General features: G+C 33.2%; 1 protein-coding gene across 1 annotated transcript in view; it reads left to right on the top strand.

Moving 5' to 3' along the window:
* LOC115888546 (calmodulin-binding transcription activator 1) overlaps window positions 1–19162 on the top strand; it is a 517884-nt gene extending 498722 nt beyond the window's left edge. The window contains exons 27-32 of the mRNA XM_030908300.1: window positions 1425–1606; window positions 2259–2457; window positions 5237–5368; window positions 10928–11002; window positions 14579–14692; window positions 18626–19162. Coding sequence (XP_030764160.1) covers window positions 1425–1606; window positions 2259–2457; window positions 5237–5368; window positions 10928–11002; window positions 14579–14692; window positions 18626–18674 — 751 coding nt within the window. The 3' untranslated portion in view covers window positions 18675–19162. The remainder of the gene's footprint in view (window positions 1–1424; window positions 1607–2258; window positions 2458–5236; window positions 5369–10927; window positions 11003–14578; window positions 14693–18625) is intronic.
* Window positions 19163–19716: the final 554 nt, after the last annotated feature.

The following is a 19716-nucleotide window of genomic DNA, read 5'->3' on the forward strand; positions in this document are numbered from 1 at the left end:
CGATTAGATTTATACAAATTGTAAGTTTTGGATTCGTTGAAGGACTATTAGAGCTACAATTTAAAAATAATTTTACAAGATACAGAGTGTCCCAAATAAGTAAAAAATATTATAGTTGTATTTTTTATATGGAACACCCTGTATATTATTCTATTTTTAGATTTTACGATTGAAATAAAGGTAAATTTGATTAAGGTTTATCACACTTAAACCTTACCGGTTTTGAAATATTTTCAATTTTGTGAAATTGCAGTAAAACATTTAAGGCTTTATTTCTCCGAGGGTATTAAAGATTTTAATACTAAATATTTACTGAAAATTATTTATTGATCAGATATTGTGTTGCAATAATAAAAATTATACTAAAAAAATCTAAAATGTCAATATTCCATGGGTATATTAAATGAGGTCTAAATTATAAAAAAATGCATTTTCTACGAAAAAATTAAGAGATAGGTAAAAATGGTATAATACAATTTGATAGACAATTAAATTGTGCATCTGATTCGCGTAAAATATACAGGGTGTTCCCTTTAAATTAAACAAGTTATTGCCGTTTAAAGCTAGTAATTATGTAATATAATTTTGTGGACACTCTGTTTAAGGTAGCATATAATTTTTATTATTGCAACACAATATCTGATCAATAAATAATCTTCAGTAAATACTTAGTATTAAAAACTTCGATACCCTTGGTGAATTGAAGCCTTAAAATTTTTTACTGCAATTTCACAAAATTGAAAATATTTCAAAACTGGTAAGGTTTAAGTGTGATAAACCTTAATCAAATTTACCTTTATTTCAATCGTAGAATCTAAAAATTGAATAATATACAGGGTGTTCCATTAAAAAAATACAACTTTTTTACTATATACAATTTTTTACTTATTTGGAACACTCTGTATGTTGTAAAATTATTTTTAAATTGTAGCTCTAATAGTCCTTCAACGAACCCAAAACTTACAATTTGTAAAAATCTAATCGTTTAGCTACAATACTTCGTGTCGTATGTGGTGAACAACCCTGTATATATTATCCAGAAATTGCATACGGTATCAAATTCATTCATACGGTATTGTCTTTAAATAGGATAACAAAATATATAATCGATAACTATTTTTTTATTATTTCAAAAATATAACACACATTAAAAAGAGAGAGCCTTTTTAATAGTTTTTTCCCAATTCTCTAAATGTTCACCAATGTTAATATATGTATTGGTTTCAAAATAATTTGTTTTGTAAGTTTTATATTATTAGTACTGTATTTTTACAATCTTATGAAGATTAAATAAATAAAATGCTAACATTATAGATCATTTCTTAGTATATGATATACATTTCTTTAAAATGCTTTTTTATAGTGTGAGATCATGTACCCTTTCATTCTGTGCTCAATGCTTAAACCTGTTGTTTTCGTTTTAGATACTGTGATGTTGGTACGCCCCAATCCAGTTTGAGCCCGGCTTCGTCCAGCTGCCTCCAGTCTCCGTGCTCTTTCACGTTAGATTCCCCCTCCCCGCCCCCCACTACTGCCGATTTCTGCGAGTTTCTCCAAGCTTCGGGCACGGTGTTTGAGAAAGACTTTTCCAATTTAACACTCTCAGGTAATATTAACTAACATCTATGTCTAGTTAGGTACGTATACAGTGCGCGTCTACCCTGTAGAGTGTCATTTTCTGTCAAATAAAGTAAAAAAATACCGGGGGTGCCATTTAAAAACCAAAAGTTGTAGTCATTTCCGGTGAAACAGGAAGTGACCGACAACAATTAAATACGTCAATCAATCCTAATTTATGTCATATACTAACACACCAAATCTCGTTTTTTATCTGAAAAATAAAAAAGTTATAGGGATGAGTCACTTTTGAGACGCACCCGGTATTATGATTTCAACATGTATACATTTATATGCCCAATATTGCAAAACGAAAGCGATTTTATATTCTGAAGTCCAACTACATCCTTACTAATATTATAAACGCGAAAGTTTGTTTGGATGTTTGTTACTCTTTCTTTTTGTTTCTGAATAATATATAGACTATATAATTTATAAAGATTTTATAAAAAATAAAAAGATAAATACCAGGAGAGCAATAAAATAACACACGGTTTTGTTAAACCCTGTCAAACGACTATCTTTATTCATAGACTATCAATTACAACTGTAATAGGTACTTTCAAATATTGCCACTAGGTGCTATAATAATAGACTATCAATTACAATTAGATACACTTAATAATAATTATTATTTTTAGATCGTGAACAGCGAGAGTTGTACGAAGCGGCCAAGATCATCCAGAAGGCTTACCGTTCTTACAAGGGTAGGCAGCAGCAAGAACAGGACAAGGAACGTCATGCTGCTGTCATTATCCAGAACTATTACAGGAGGTACAAGCAGTACGCTTATTACAAGCAGATGACCCACGCTGCTACCGTTATACAGAACGGATTTAGGTAATACTATTGCAGTAATCGTAGTGTGCAAATATATTTTAGAGTCGCAGCTACGATTGTTGACAGTTACATTCCAGAGTGACAATTATTATTCTTTAAAATTAACGGTGTAAGAATCTCTATAGTACATAGCTGGGACTCTGAAGATAGTGCATTTTGTTTTAAATTATATATCCCCTGTATAATATAGATTTGATTCTACTTGGTATTGCAAATTTGCAGAAGAATCATTTTGAGGAGACGTGCAACTTTAAAAATTTGTTTAGAATGTTTTTATCCTTGAAATATAAAGACAAAAGTGTTTTTAAACTATTTTAAACATTTTTCAAATAACTTGGTTAAATTTTTGGAAAACATTTGATAAGACTTTACAATGTTTTAATGTTATTTTTGTATTGTAATTTTTATCATTTTTTCTGAGCACCCTGAATAATATCACAAGTTTACAAATTCGGGTCAACTTTTGGACCCGAGCAGATGAGAACGATTCCTGACGTCATTTGATGCCCTGAACTCAGATCTTCAATCCGTTTGTCAAGATTGGCTCTAGTTTTCGTGTTCGCACTTGGCAGTAGCACTCGCTCTTATAACGGCCCGGGTAGTTGACGCACGGTCAGTTGACGACGTTGATACCACTTGTAAACCCACAGGACGTTTTACTGCCACCTCTTCACATTAAATTTGGCCTTATTAAGAACTTTGTCAAAGCGCTTAATCGCGAAGGACCAGCTTTCCAGCACTTAACCAAGTTGTTTCCAAAACTGTCATTCGCAAAAATCAAAGAAGGAATATTTGTCGGACCCTTTGAATAAGAAGACTAAGGAAGGAGCGGAGCATATCAAAAATCTTAGGTACACCGCGATGGGCCTCAAATATGGCCGACTTAAATTCCGGTTTATCAGTGTCGTTCTAATTTTATTTAAAAAATGTAAAACTATGATGTAGGGTAGACGTGGGGTAGACTCAATAATTTGTTGTTTTATTTTACGTTGTGAATAAATGTTGGTAGTTATTAAAATTGTTATAAATATATATATTTCTAATAAGAATAGATAAGTTATAATAAGTATTTATTAACACAAACATCCGATACGCTACTGAAGCAGGTAAGTCAAATTAACGTATCTAAATTCTTTGACATCTAATTTTTGACAAGTAATAAATAAAAGCTAAAATGCAAGAAAAATATATAATTTAGTTAATTTAAGTGAATTTCATAAATGATCGGTTTACTACACGTATGTATATTATATAGTCACTTACTAGCGAAAAGTTGTTCCATTATTTCACTCAATTTTTGCCGAGATCTACCGCACGCTACACAACCAACTATTTTAGAGTCTTTTCGATAAATCGCGATAGTGTCACTGTTAATTTAAGTTCTGCCACAATTTCCATCTAGATTTACTACCTTTATACAACTATCAGTAGTAGAATAAATAATAAATAACATAAAATAAGCTCCGTAAAGACTGACAAATCCACAAAATTTCAAATCAAATTCAAATGTGTCAAATGAATCGTCAAACAGAACTGTCAAGGATCCCCACCCTAGAGAGCTTTTATGGTGGCTTTTCCGCCGACCATGCATGAATAGATGGATAGCATTATGCTGCTTCCTTAGTCTTCTTATTCAAAGGTCGGACCTGATATTCGAAAACTAATGGCTGACGCAACGTTTACAAAATGTTTAACGCTTGATGAGGCAGCAGAAATGGGCAGCCTTGATGGGCATCGTTTCAAAGTGTTGTTCACAACTTTCTCGGTAATCATAAATCACTGGATTACAAGCAAGTAATCGACAATTTGTTGCAAAATTACCACAAGATTGGAGCTTGAATGTCTCTCAAAATACATTTTCTGCATTCACATCTTGATTTTTTTCCACAAAACTTGGGCGACACGAGCGACGAGCAATATATCTTGGTGTAGCCGCACCAAGATATAGCGAAAATCGAAAAGCGATACCAAGGATTTTGGGACAAAGGCATGATGAGCGATTACTGTTGGGCCCTAATCCGTGAAACAGATTCCAAGCAGTATAAAAGACTCAGTTCAACCTCTGCTCATTTCTGATTTATATTGTTTAATTCAATAAATAACCGTTAACGGTCAAAAATAGTAAAATAATTAATTTATTGAATATTTCGAAAACTAGAACCAATCTTAAAAAATGGACTGCTGGTTTGGATTCAGCTCCAAAATTTATCTTAGAAATTGCTTTTAGTTGCTCGGGTCCAAAACCGTGTATACTTGTGTATTTAATCAATTACTTAATATACAGGGTTGTCCGAACTGTATTCCGGAAACTTCGGCTGCATATTCTGCAGATAAAAATAAATAAAAAGTTCGTATAGTAAACGCCACGAATGTTTGGGAGTGATTCATCGCTTGATGAAGTTAGAATCGACACGCGCGCTATCATTTTTACAACAGACGTAGGTTTTTAAAAGCCCGGTCTAATTATCTTCCTGCGCTCCTCCTACTTATTCTAAAATGACAGAAGATGCGCGTCGGTGAGAGTGAAAAAGATATGATACTGTCTATTGCGCACAGCGTTGCGGAGCCACCTCAAACCCCACGTTAGATTTGATAAGATGTATATGTGCAGAATATGACACGCAAAACTCGAAAATGCGGGACGATATCTAGCTGACTGTTGAAAAAACTATTATCTAAACAATTTAATAAATTCTCAAATAAATTTAAGGTTGCACGTCTATCGATCTTGGTCGGGCTTTAAGCATACTCTCTGACTGGTTGTTATATTCTAACTTAGGTCCTATTGCGAGCACAAGAGATTTAAAAAGAGCCAGGAGGCGGCGGTCTGTATACAAAATTATTACAGGAACTACAAGGAGGCAGGGGGTAGGGGCAGCAGAGAAGGCACCCCCGCCAGTTCGGGGCTTAAGTAAGGATTATTAGGAAATAAGACAAATTTGTTATGTGCATAAAAATGTATATTTAAATCAATGCATTAAATCATATTTTTTTCTTGATTTTATCTAGTTACATGTTTCATTATGTCAGCTATGGTCAGGCAAACTTTAGACCTAGGGTATTGTATATCAAAATGCATGCAACCTTACAGATAATTTAAATCCTAACCAAAGAAAAAAATGAGGGTATTTAAAATAAGAAAGTTGCTGTCAAATTCTAATACTTTGCAGCTAAATTTAAAATTAAGTAGTACTTTCATTTATTTAATGAAGAGGATAAGATACTGTTACGGATTCCGTGGGTCCACTAATTTAAACTCACGATAAAATACTTAACGAATTTATTTTCTCACTTTATACACAATTACTAACTTATAACACACAACAAACTAACTATTTATAAGATTCCTTCACCAAATTGTCCGATTTTCAATTTCCACGCGGTATATTCAAATTTCAAAAACTGTCTCAGTTGTCGATGGCTCCGGCTTATATACTCTATTGACTGCTTCTCGAAATTTCCCCAATTCCTCGGAAAGCGTACTTCTTCATACCAGACAATTCTATTGTCTGATTCCCTTACTTCTCGACTTGACTAAAAGATGGCGCCTGAAAAAAGTCTTTTAATTTCTGGCGGATACGTTGCGGTTGTGCAGGCAACCAGTAATACATTTTAATTTCTGGCGGATGCGCCATTTTTCTGACATTGCCCCTTCTCAAATTTGATCGTCCCGATCAAGGTTCCTGTCTGGTATCTCTTCAATCGATCCAGATGAACTACTTTCATCTTACTTCTAGGGCTGCGTTGAATCCGGTACACAACATCATTTATCCTCTTGATGACTGTATAAGGACCTTCCCATGCTGGAGTTAACTTTGGGGACCTCCCTTTCTTGCGCTGTGGGTTATATAACCATACCATATCGTCCTGTTGAAATCCCGTAGAATTGGCTCTGAGGTCGTAACGAGCTTTCATCCGGTCACTGGCTAGCGTAATCTTACTTCTTACGGCCTTATGAATTTCCATTAACCTTTCCTTCAGTTCATCCGCGTAGTCCTCTACATTTGTGGTGCCGTCGTCTGGTGATCCGAACACCAAGTCACAAGGCAACCGTAATTCTCGACCAAATAAAATCTTCGATGGTGAAAGTCCGGTGGTGTTGTGAACTGCACTTCTATACGCCATTAGGAACAGCGGTATGTGTTGATCCCAATCTCTTTGATGTTCGGCCACCATTTTCGAGAGGTGTTCTTCAATGGTCTTATTGAATCTTTCGACCATCCCATCAGACTGCGGATGTAAAGCTGTTGTCCTAGTCTTGTGAATACCAAGCAGATCACACATCTTCTGGAACAGTCTTGACTCGAAGTTCCTTCCTTGGTCAGTGTGAAGCTCTAAGGGAATTCCAAATCTACTGAAGACATTATTGACCAATACTTCAGCTACAGTCGATGCTTCTTGGTTTGGAATGGCAAAAACTTCTGGCCATTTACTGAAATAATCCATCGCTACTAAAACGTACTTGTTGCCCTTGTGCGTTTCAGGGAATGGGCCTGCAATGTCAACAGCGATTCTTTCGAATGGCAGTCCAACGTTATATTGTTTCATTTTTCCCCTAGAGCGAGTGCTTGGTCCTTGGCTGGCTGCACAAGTTTTCATTGTCGACACCATTTCTTGACATCTTCGCAATAATCCACCCAGTAAAAACGATCTCTCAGCTTGCTCAAGGTCTTGTTTACCCCAAGATGGGCTCCAGTTTTACCACCGTGAATTTCTTCCAATACCTGGGTAACTTTCTTCCTTGGTACCAGTAACTGAGTTGTTACTGTCCTGCCATCCGCACTTTCCCACATGCGCTTTAACAATCCATTCTCAATAACCAGTGAATTCCACTGAGCCCAGAGAGCTTTGAAAACTAGCCCTCTGTCCGCAATATCCTGCCACGGTGGTCTCTCGCCGTTACCTTCCTTGAGCCCTAGTATTGCTCCGATGTCTGGATCTTCCATTTGGTCTTTCCTCAACTGTGCCGTCGTCCACTGTTCATCAGCTCCAAGCTTAAAACTCCTTATCATGACAGTGCCTTCACGTTGTTCCGTTTTACAGCAGTGCTTACAATCGGTTTGACAGGGTCTTCTGGATAAACCGTCTGCGTTACCATGCATCTTCCCAGCACGATGTTGGATGGTAAAGTGATACTGCTGGAGCTTCTCGAGCCATCGTGCTATTTGGCCTTCAGGTTGTTTCATCTCCATAAGCCATTTGAGAGCCGCATGATCTGTCCTAATTAAAAATTCTTGGCCGTACAGATATTTATGAAAATGATCAACTGCCTTCACAATTGCTAGCAGCTCCTTCCGGGTAACGCAGTAATTCCTTTCTGGTTTGGATAGAACTCGACTGTAATATTCTATCACTCGTTCTTCGCCATCTTGCACTTGTGATAGCACTGCACCTATGCCGATATTGCTGGCGTCGGTATCCAGGATATACCTCCCTTGTTGTTGCGGGTAGGCTAAATAGGACTTGAACATAAAGCCGCCTTAAGTCTTCCAAAGGCTACATCACAATCGGTGTTCCATTCGTAGCCGACTTCATCACCTGTAAGTCTATGTAAGGGTGCAGCTATATTGGCAAATCCCTTGACAAATCTTCTGTAATAGGTGCATAAACCCAGAAAACTTCTAAGTTCATGTTTGTCGCGAGGTTTAGGCCAATCCTTGATCGCAGCGATTTTCTTCTGGTCGGTGTAAATTCCGTCTGCCGAGACTACATGACCCAAGAATTCCACTTGTCGCTGGAATAAGCTACACTTCTTCGGGTTCAAGTACAGGTGAGCATTCCGTATGCGGCCAAAGACTTCTTCTAAATTTCGCAAATGCTCCTCAAAAGTTCTTCCCATAACCAATACATCGTCGAGGTAAACCAAGCACGTTTTCCAAGTTAATCCTCTTAACACCACCTCCATGAGACGTTCGAAAGTGGCTGGAGCATTGCATAATCCAAACGGCATGACCTTGAATTGGTATAGTCCGTTTCCTGTAGAAAAAGCCGTCTTTTCTTTGTCTTCCTCGTCCAGACCAACTTGCCAGTATCCACTCTTTAAGTCGAGAGTGGAGAACCAGCACGAACCTGCGAGAGTTGTTAATGTGTCATCTATACGTGGCAGTGGGTAGCTATCTTTCTTAGTGACGTCATAATTTTTCCTCTTCCTTTTCTCTACGTAGTCTTTCTTGTTCTTCAGCTTTCTCTCTTCTCATATTCTCCATAAAATCGCCCAATAGTTTGCTTACTTCCTCCATTTTCCTCGCTTGCTGTCTCGTACCAACCATAAAAATTCCCAAATTCGGTGTAAAAATCGTCCAATCCACTTAATTTCTTCTTAAAATCCTCTTGAATCGCACTTCCGACACCAATTGTTACGGATTCCGTGGGTGTTATTTTCTCACTTTATACACAATTACTAACTTATAACACACAACAAACTAACTATTTATAAGATTCCTTCACCAAATTGTCCGATTTTCAATTTCCACGCGGTATATTCAAATTTCAAAAACTGTCTCAGTTGTCGATGGCTCCGGCTTATATACTCTATTGACTGCTTCTCGAAATTTCCCCAATTCTCGGAAAGCGTACTTCTTCATACCGGACAATTCTATTGTCTGATTCCCTTACTTCTCGACTTGACTAAAAGATGGCGCCTGAAAAAGTCTTTTAATTTCTGGCGGATACGTTGCGGTTGTGCAGGCAACCAGTAATACATTTTTAATTTCTGGCGGATGCGCCATTTTTCTTGACAATACGATATATTGTAACTGTAAAAAAATATTTTTATGTACATTTTTAATGTAGCTAATGCACATAATAAATTTGTTTATGTTAAGTAAGGGAATCGACTGCTAACATTGGTGTTGGGCTTATAAGTAGTGGTGTTTAACTGTGTACTATATTAACCAAAAAACAACGAATTTTGTTTAAAGAAATCCTTGTTTTTTGGTTATATCGGTGTTAGTTGCTCACGCACATGATGTTTATGTACAAAACTAACCTACCTATATCATTATTAAAAAATAAATGTTTTTTAGATAATGTTTTATCTGTAATATAGTCTTAAATTTAAATTTTGTGTTTCATACTGTTTGTGTAATATAGCATGACTCATGAAACTTAAAAGAAAAATAAAAGATAGCAAAATAATAATTTTTAATAATGCATTTTCATAATTTCAGATGCATCATATAATTTTTGATTAATATTAATAAACTTAAATGATAATGTAAAACTTTTGGTTTTACAGGTTACAAAATACATACTAAAATCTGTCCAAGAGGATCCCTGACAATAACATTTGAGCCTGTCATTTTAGTTCATAGACAAATTGTATTTTCTGTCATTTTTTCAAATACGTTTAAATTAAAATATACGGAGGCCTCCCCATAAGAGCAATGTCCCCAATTTATGTCCCAGAATTGAAGGACAGAAGATCGAGTTTGTTGGATTGAGGACATAAGTCCATCCTTGTTTAGAAGCTGGATCTACCACACAAGGATAGACTTATGTAGGAAATGCATTGAAATTCTATAGTCATCCTTCAACATCGGGACAGGAATTTAAGCGGTACCCCCCGTATATTTTATTTGAATGTATTTGCATTGTCTCCCTGTCGAAATCTTCCCTGACTCATTGGACATATTTTAGTATTGTTTTGAATAGGGATCATTATTGGACATTATCATACATTTGGCTTTGCTGTTTGTGTAGAAGTGTTGCGGTGTATTTGTTAACAAAGTTGAAATTTATTCTTTGTAGAATTCTAACATAAAAAGGTATATTTTGATTAATTTTAACTAACAAATTTTTATTTTTATCCTTGTTATTTTCTCAAAAGGAATAAATATTTTTTATCGGATTGATATCCTATTAGTTTTTAAGTAGGCAAAATCTACATCAAAGAAGTTTTCAGTATAAGTCAAAACTAAGTCAAACTAACTCAAATCCAAAAATATAAAACATTCCAATTAAAATAATAAAATTTTAGTGTAAAAATAGCTTTATCATAAAGCTTATTAAAAAAATAAAACGCTGTTGTTTCTTACATTTTTGAGCCACTCTGTATAGTTGTAATGATTTTTAGCATCAAAAATGTGTTAACAATGTTGAAACTTAAATATACTTGCTATAATTATATAATATTTTGAGAGGTAATTCAAATATAAGACAATCAGGAAATGGTTTCACAAATCAAATTAAAAAAAATCTCATACGGCGACTGTAAACACTAGTAATCTGGCAATATAATATTCATTGTCATCAATATTATACCCCACTAGATTCTGTTTTACCCGCTATTAACTAAAAAACAATTATTAATAATAAACAATAACTAAGTGCAAGCGATTCCCTACTAACAATTAACCTTCTACCCTGCCTGCTTTGGTGTTCTTAGCCGCTGTGTGCCGTCAATGTTGTACAGTTACCGATTGTTAAGTGTCATTTTGCAAAAGTTATTACATGACAGGATCTGTTTCAGACGAACGTATTCGCAAAGGCGCCAGCACCAAGCTGCCAGGAAAATTCAGCAGTTTATGAGACAATCAAAAAATAAGTAAGTAAAAGGCCATAAAAAGGAAGTAAAATAAGTGTTTGTTGTCACTTCGAATATATTATTAAGCTAAGAAATTTAATCACAAACTTCAGAGCTTTTAATGAGTGGTGTAGAGAAAAAGTTGATAACACATGGCACTCAATTTTTCGAATTACAGAAAGATATATAATAATATATCACATACATACCTACTCTAGGTATACCGGGTGTTTTTCAAAAGTGGCTGACCCCTATAACTGTTTTATTTTTTTCATATCAAAAAACGAGACTTGATATGTTAGTATATGGCATAAGTTAGGATTGATTGACGTATTCAATTGTTTTCGGTCTCTTCCTGTTTCACCGGAAATGACTACAACTTTTGATTTTTAAATGGCACCCTCGGTATTTTTTTACTTTGATAGAAAATTACATTCTGAATAGAAGGCATATCATACGTCAACTTTTGAAATTTTCAATTAAAAAAAAACAAATCTCAATCTAGAGTGCCATGACTATAAATGTAACTACAATTTGACTCGAAATACCAAGTATGTGGTACCAAATGATTAGTAAAAAATGCTTTTTCGAAATATGCTAATGAGCCACCCTCGTTCCATTTGATGAAATTGAGTTATGATCAAAACTACGATTTGGTTAGGATCTTTTAACAGGCCAGGAAAAGACACGAGAGACAGTAGACGATCAAATCTATTTATCCAAAGCTTCTTGGTTAAAAATGAATGGTTTTAACACAGCCATGACACTCTAGATTGAAATTTAAAATACTATTTTTTTAATTGAAAATGTCAAAAGTTCTAAATTGTCAAAAAATATCAGTATTTAGTCATTTTCTATCATATAAAATAAAAAATACCGAGGGTATAGTCTGTCCAACAAGAAGATCCTTGACAGTGACAGATGTGTCTGTCATTTTAATTACAAAGTAGTTTATTTTATTTTACAAATAAATAAGTTGGTACAACTGGAACGCATAGCAGGAATTTAATATATGTATTTAAAATTTCACTGACAAGTAACTTCAAAATATTGTGAAAAAAACTGTATAAAACTGAAAAAATATAATCGAGTTATTTTATTTAATAAAAAACGGTATGTGTTAATACAAAACAAACAAAAACAAGACACCACATACCAAAAAATATAAAAAAAATATTTCTTACTTTCAAGCTTTATGAAACTTCCCGCATTTATGGTTATATTTATCAATATAACTTATGTACAAATACAAATTTGTAATATTCCGCAGGAATAAATAAAACAACATAAATAAAACAAACTATTTTATTAATAATAACACTTACCAAATTTTATACCTCACAGGTTGATTAATTAACTTTAATCTTAATTTTTTTAAACCAGTATCTTTTGACATTATTTTTCTGCAGTACTAAAATCCATTATTTACCTATCGTGTGATGTCGATATTTTACAGCTACTCCAGTTTTTAGTATGGTCCTTCTACCATATTCGAGATGCACTTATCTACGACGAGAAGGTATACGAACTTTATTGATAGTAACTTTATTGGTGTATCTGTATAAGACTTTCTGCCTGGGCAGCGAGTATTAACCATAAACTATGCTCTGGGTTCTACAGTTAATTTTCACTCGATTTTTCCTCCACTTAACTTCAAAAGACACAAAACACACGTAATAACACGAATCAAAATGCATCATCTTCCAAAACGCAGGGTATTTGTCAAAAGTTGTTACAAAATTATAACCTATAATTTGGCAAGACTTTGACAAACGTCAAAAATCTAAAGGCGAGTTCATACGCATCGGCGTCCGTTTGTCGTTCATCGTTCCGTCAAACCAATAAAATTGAAATACGATCTGTCATTTTTGAAATAAACCAATAAAACTGGTTAAAAACAACAAGTGACGACGCATGACGAATTTATGTTTAAACCCATCCATAGTTAACTTAAAAATTATTAGAAACTTTTTTTAGTAAAATAAATAGATTGGTATGGGACGTCATCTGCTTTTCTTCTGTCATCGTCTGTCGAAATCTTACCTGAGAAAAAAAACAGAGTATACGTACCATTTAAAAATCAAAAGTTGTTGTCATTTCCGGTGGAACAGGAAGTGACCGAAAATAACTGAATACGTCAATCAGTCCAGACTTGTGTCATATACTAACATACCAAATTTCGTTTCTTTATCTGAAAAAATAAGAAAGTTATAGGGGTGAGCACTTTTTGAAAAACACCCGTATACCTACACAGATTATTTTTCTATTCTATTTTTAAGATTTAACATTTTAATGTGCATTTCTCAAATTACCTAATTTATAAAAAATATGAAGCCTCTTTGGAAGAGACAATAATCTGACTGTAATTCAATTCCTAACACAGTGTATATCCAGATTTACACACTTTGCGTATAATGAACTCTAAAATAGGCAAGAAATAAAAAAACACAGAAAAGCAAAACTTTCGTAATTCAGATTCTAAAACTAACAAGAAGGGGTTTTATTTAATAAAGTCGTTTCTCTATGACTTCTCCTTTAGATTTTTTCTACTCATTGGTTAACAGTTTGTCATTTTTTTTCTAAGTTCTTTCTAGATTTGAATATGCAATTTTCCATTGAATATCCTATAATGTCTAGCACGTCACTGATTTCCACTGTCAATTCTGAAGATGGCGTATTTCCAAAACTAATTTATTCAAAAATTAATTATCTGTATAATTTATTTTTCCGTGAATTTTTCTGATACATTAATAGTTCTGTGGGACTAAGACAGAAGCCGATATATTAACATTATTTCCCTATTGACATATCGGGTTTTGTCTTAGTACCGCAGACTTATTCTTCTATTCGGGGCGGAGACACATCCTATAAATCAGGGATTATTAAAATCAGTCAGTTATAAATGCTGTAATTAACTCGAACCGTTTTTTTTTTTGGTATTTTTAATTTAACATCGTGTCATTTTTGATGAACTTTTTTCTATAAAATATTTTGAGAAATCGCACTCTAAAACGTTTTACCTTACATAGAAAAAAAAACATCTGCTTCTGAATTAAAACGATAGACAACTGTCACTACGAAAGAATTCATAACAGTATGTATGTCATTTTAATTCACAGGTAAATGGTATATCCTGTCATTTTTTGAACGTCATCTGTCGAAATATTTTCTGGCTTAATCAAGGCTTAATGGACAGACGTTATATACAATATTTATTTAAATGCAATACAATATAAAGACCGATCAAGATCTAAATGATTCTAACACAAAATTATTAGCTGTAGTTTGGCTTCAATTTTTTCTTTCTGAGCTTTTTTTGTTTATTATAAAAATGAATTGATAACTGTGAAGATCATCTCAAAATGATTCGAATTTTCTTAAATAGCTCAATTAATAACCAATTAGATAGTTAAAAATACTTGTTTTCTGAATATTTGAGAAAATTACATTTTTTCTTATTTTAACGCAAACCTAGCGTTTGGGATGAGCCAATGGGATCGACAGCAACGGTAAGATAGGAAATATTAAATGAAAAAGATAGTTTTAAAAGATATTTTATTTTATGACTAGTGATTACCGTTTATTTTTAATTTTTAGGTTACAGAAAGAACGAGCAGAAAAAGAGAGGCTGGGGGTCCAGTCAGCGGATGTCCCTCCAAAGTTACAATCTCAAGGGGGCTCCTCCAATTGCACAGGCATAAATAACATCAGGTCTGCTATTCATATTTAAAACTACTTTTAAACGACTTTTCTTAAAGTAAACATTTTAAGAGCAATAATCTATCTGTACTTATAAAATATAGTTAGGTACTTTGAATAAGGAAGATAGATTAAGGAAGGGGTATATCAACTAGTGTTTCTGCTCGAGAATTCTCGAGAAATGTCTCTTTAATCGAGACGGTACAATAAACTCAACGCCTCTGGGAAGTCGAGAAATCAATTCCGTATGCTAAAAACACCAAAAGCACTAGTTTGGACATACAGGTTGTTAATTTGTTTATTACTCGCGGCAAGAGCTTTATGGTTGAAATATGGCAACCTCGGCCCGCTCGTCGATAGAAGACGCGACGGGACGAGTCGGCAGAAAACCCTATAAGTGCATGCGTTCTCAATAGGCAGTGTTGCCATTCTGTTCCCCTATAAGTAACTGTTCAGTTAACTATCTGTATATTGCACCATGGACATATTCGGCTCCGTGCTGACTAACTGGAATTTAATTTTTTATTTATTTATTTCCTGACATTGTCATTCGTTTTGACAATTCAGTTTTGTACTACGAGTTTTTGGTTTAAATAAATCGTGTTGTGATACTTTAAGCTTGAAAATGTTTACTAGCAGACCTTGCAGTCGAACATTGTTCTTTTTAGAACCTCTTTTAGTGCGAAGTGTACAAGATAGGTTAATAGCCGTAAAAAACTCATCGCAACTTTATTAGAATATTTTGAATGGGAAAGCGGCAGTAATTGCCCTTTATGTCCCTTAAGTGCTGTTAAGAAGGTGAGTTTTGCTGACGTAAATAATAACTGTTTATATATTTATAATTAATTTATTTTTGTTTCCTAAAATATTTTGATTAAAAGAAAATATATAAAAGTGCACAACGGTGTGACGGTCAAGCTTAATCACGTGACTAAAATTTATTGGTATGAACTGTACATAATATAATACAAGGCAACGCTAGTCCAATAAAATTTTCAAGCAATCTTTGGATGTCTCGTATAAGAATGCACAATACAGATATCTTGTAAAGCAGAAGAGATACAAATGTTACTAAATTAGGTCCACAATTAGTGTCTATTCTTATATGGGACACCGTGTATATTTAGAGAATTATATAGAATATTACAGAAATTTATAGAAACCGGTGTTTAACCATAGTAAATTTTTGTTATTTTTAATATAAAATTCAATTGAGGTGATTAAAAAGTACTCCCTCAATAGAAAAAGAAATGCAACAAAGTGGTTGTTAAAACAGACCAACAAAAAATTGGTCTGTTTTAACAGAGAAAACCTATTTCCTGACGAGATAGAGTAAAACAAAAGAATTAATGAAAAATATAATTTTTTAAATGGAAATTACAGTTGGCTATGAACTTAAAAAATGCTGGCATTTAATCCTTTCCAACGATGTAAAGTTATGGGTATTTATTTCTAAGAATGAGAGAAATATTAGGTTTTTTATCTTTATATCGAAGCGGGTCTTGATTTTGTGTTGACCTATTTGCCTCATTATTTTTTATCACAATTTAATATTCTATATTTTTATTTATCTGCATAAAGACTTTTGAAAAGGTAAATTAACATTCTATATTAGTATTAATAATTACAATTGAAATCGATACAATAAACAAAGAACAAAACAACTAAAAAAACGTATTTCTTGAGTGACGAATAAAGTTTTCTAAAAAAAATCATCAAAGATGTTCAAACTGAGCGCCTCCTTGTTGAATACACAATAAACATCTTTTGCGCACAGAGTTACTGTTAGTAGAGTTAGGCGAACTGGTGTAATAAGTGCAAAAGCTTGCCTATTAGGCTTCTGTAATTCTTCTCTAGTCCCAATGGTTCTTCCCTTGATAAGGCCTTTTAATTTCTCCCATCAAAAAGAGTTACATCACAGGACCTAGCAGGCCAAGATATGGGATCCCTTGTTTCAATTCAATTCTCTAAATTCTCCATTTAATAGTGTAGTTGTAATCCTGGCTTTTTAATTGTAAATGGTAATACTAATATAATATGTTGATTTACCTTTTCAAAAGTCTTTAATTATGCGGATATATAATGATATAGAATATTAAATAGTGATAAAAAATAATTAGAAAACTAGGGCAACACAAAATCAAGGCCCGCTTCGATACAAAGATAAAAAACCTAATATTTCTCTCATTCTTAGAAATAAATACACATAACTTTATATCGTTGGAAAGGGTTAAACGCCAGCATTTTTCAAGTTCGCAGCCAACTATGATTTCCATTTAAAAAATTATATTTTTTTTTATTTCTGACAAAAAGGGAAGTTATAGAAAAAAGAATGACTACGCCACTGGATTGTGCTTAAAAAAGTGCCTTAAGAACGTTTTTACTCAATTTTATTATTCCTCGAAATACGAAAGTTATGGGCAATTTTCCAAATGGTAAAAAAATCAAAAGGACCCCGTATCTCGGTTGGCAGTGAAAATATCAACAGACGGTTTACGCCATTAAACGTTTCTCAGAAATCGAGCCCATGACATCTATGTCAGTTTTGCTCCATCTAGTCAGGAAATAGGTTTTCTCTGTTAAAACAAACCAATTTCGACCACCCTGTACATGGATAGCATTATACTCCTTCCTTAATCTTTTTATTCAAAGCTTTGAATAAGAAGACTAAGGAAGGAGCATAAGCTATCCATGTATTCATGCATGGTGGGCGGAAAAGCCACCATAAAAGCTCTCTAGGGTGGGGATCCTTGACAGTTCTGTTTGACGATTCATTTGACACATTTGAATTTGATTTGAAATTTTGTGGATTTGTCAGTCTTTACGGAGCTTATTTTATGTTATTTATTATTTATTCTACTACTGATAGTTGTATAAAGTAGTAAATCTAGATGGAAATTGTGGCAGAACTTAAATTAACAGTGACACTATCGCGATTTATCGAAAAGACTCTAAAATAGTTGGTTGTGTAGCGTGCGGTAGATCTCGGCAAAAATTGAGTGAAATAATGGAACAACTTTTCGCTAGTAAATGACTATATAATATACATACGTGTAGTAAACCGATCATTTATGAAATTCACTTAAATTAACTAAATTATATATTTTTCTTGCATTTTAGCTTTTATTTATTACTTGTCAAAGATTAGATGTCAAAGAATTTAGATACGTTAATTTGACTTACCTTCTTCAGTAGCGTATCGGATGTTTGTGTTAATAAATACTTATTATAACTTATCTATTTTTATTAAAATTATATATTTTTATAACAATTTTAATAACTACCAACATTTATTCACAACATAAAATAAAACAACAAATTATTGAGTCTACCCCACGTCTACCCTACATCATAGTTTTACATTTTTTAAATAAAATTAGAACGACACTGATAAACCGGAATTTAAGTCGGCCATATTTGAGGCCCATCGCGGTGTACCTAAGATTTTTGATATGCTCCTTCCTTAGTCTTCTTATTCAAAGATTCAAAGGTTAGATCCATCCAAAGAAACATTATACAGGGTGTCCCAGAAATAAGTGCAAGTATTTTAACTGGTAGTATATTTCGGCCTCAGAAACACGTCTATGAGTTTTTTTACAAAAAAAAATATTGAAAATTTGGAATTTTTTGGAACAAATTTTGGAATTTTTTTTAGTTTTAAGTTAAAAAACATAATTTCTTGATAATATACATAGGTAGTAGATTAAGTTTACATGAAAGAAAATCCAGAAAAGATCCAGTGGTTGGTTCTCAAAATTTAAGCAAAAAAGCACTTTTTGTTTAAATTTTCAAAGTAAAACTATTCGGTTATTTTAGGCTTATTTGAAAAATGGTAAAGAGAAAAAATGTTTCTTTTGACCAGATCTACCACCCCTTAATATACTTGCGCTTATTTCTGGGACACCCTGTATATTATTTAATCTATTTTTGCCTGTTTTTTTTCAGATTGAATAGCGGGGAGCATGCAGAAGAGTCAAAATCAGCAAGAACCTGAGTTTTATTTATTTATAAAACAAAAAAGCTCTATATAGAAAAATTTGTACTGTATTGTAAGATACCAGTGCTATAACAGTAGTGATAAATAAGAATATATAATCCATATATAAATAATAATTTCTCCGGAGGTCAGAAGCCATTAAGTTTGAATGTATAAAAAACATAAACCATATATAAATGAATGTAGATAACACGAAAAAATGAGATTTTGAGGCTTCGGATCTACCGTGCAGTTACAATAATGTCTATTTTGACTGTTAATTCATATTTTTCAACTGCATTTACACATGAAAAATGCAAGGATCGACAACAAAAGTGAGATGTATTAGTAAACAAAAAAAAATCGTACGAACTCTCTTAATAGGAACTGTGTTTCACACCGAAATAAATAAGAAAACTATATACTGAGCTGTGATTGTAGTAATGAGTACACTTTTTCCGATAAACGCCACCTTTTTGAAACAAATACATCATACACGTTATGAATTCCAGTTACCGTTTTATAGTACTAAAACTTTATTTTGAAGAAATCAAATTTCATAAAGAAAAAAAAAGATACTATAAAATTTTATATTGTTTTATACTAGGTACTAAAAAAATGTTTTTATATAATATTAACTGGAATTTTTAACATCAGTATTAAATAAAATTTTGTATTTTCTTAAATATCAGAGCAAAATTTTTTCATACTTCCCTTTAGATTTTTTTTATATTTTTAAAATAACTGGATATAAGATTCACTATTTTGTTATACCAAATTTTAACACGAATCCATATATTTTTTTCTACAGGGTGTTTCAAAAAATATGTACCATCTCTCCTGGGGATATTCCTCACGTAAAAATAAGAGTTACTTTTTATAATAACATAGGTCCAATTCTGCTTTGTTTCGTAGCTACAGGGGTTTAAAGTTACTATAAGTGCAACATATTTTAATGCTAAAAAAGTGTAGACTGATTCACCAGGGACGTGCATATGGGTTATCACTAGAATATTTTTCTAAAAAAATATGTGCGCCACTGACTTTTTTTGAGGAACTT

The sequence above is a fragment of the Sitophilus oryzae genome, unplaced genomic scaffold, assembly GCF_002938485.1.
Source record: "Sitophilus oryzae breed Bouriz unplaced genomic scaffold, Soryzae_2.0 scaffold_801_pilon_pilon, whole genome shotgun sequence".
In the NCBI taxonomy this organism is placed as follows: Eukaryota; Metazoa; Arthropoda; class Insecta; order Coleoptera; family Curculionidae; genus Sitophilus; species Sitophilus oryzae.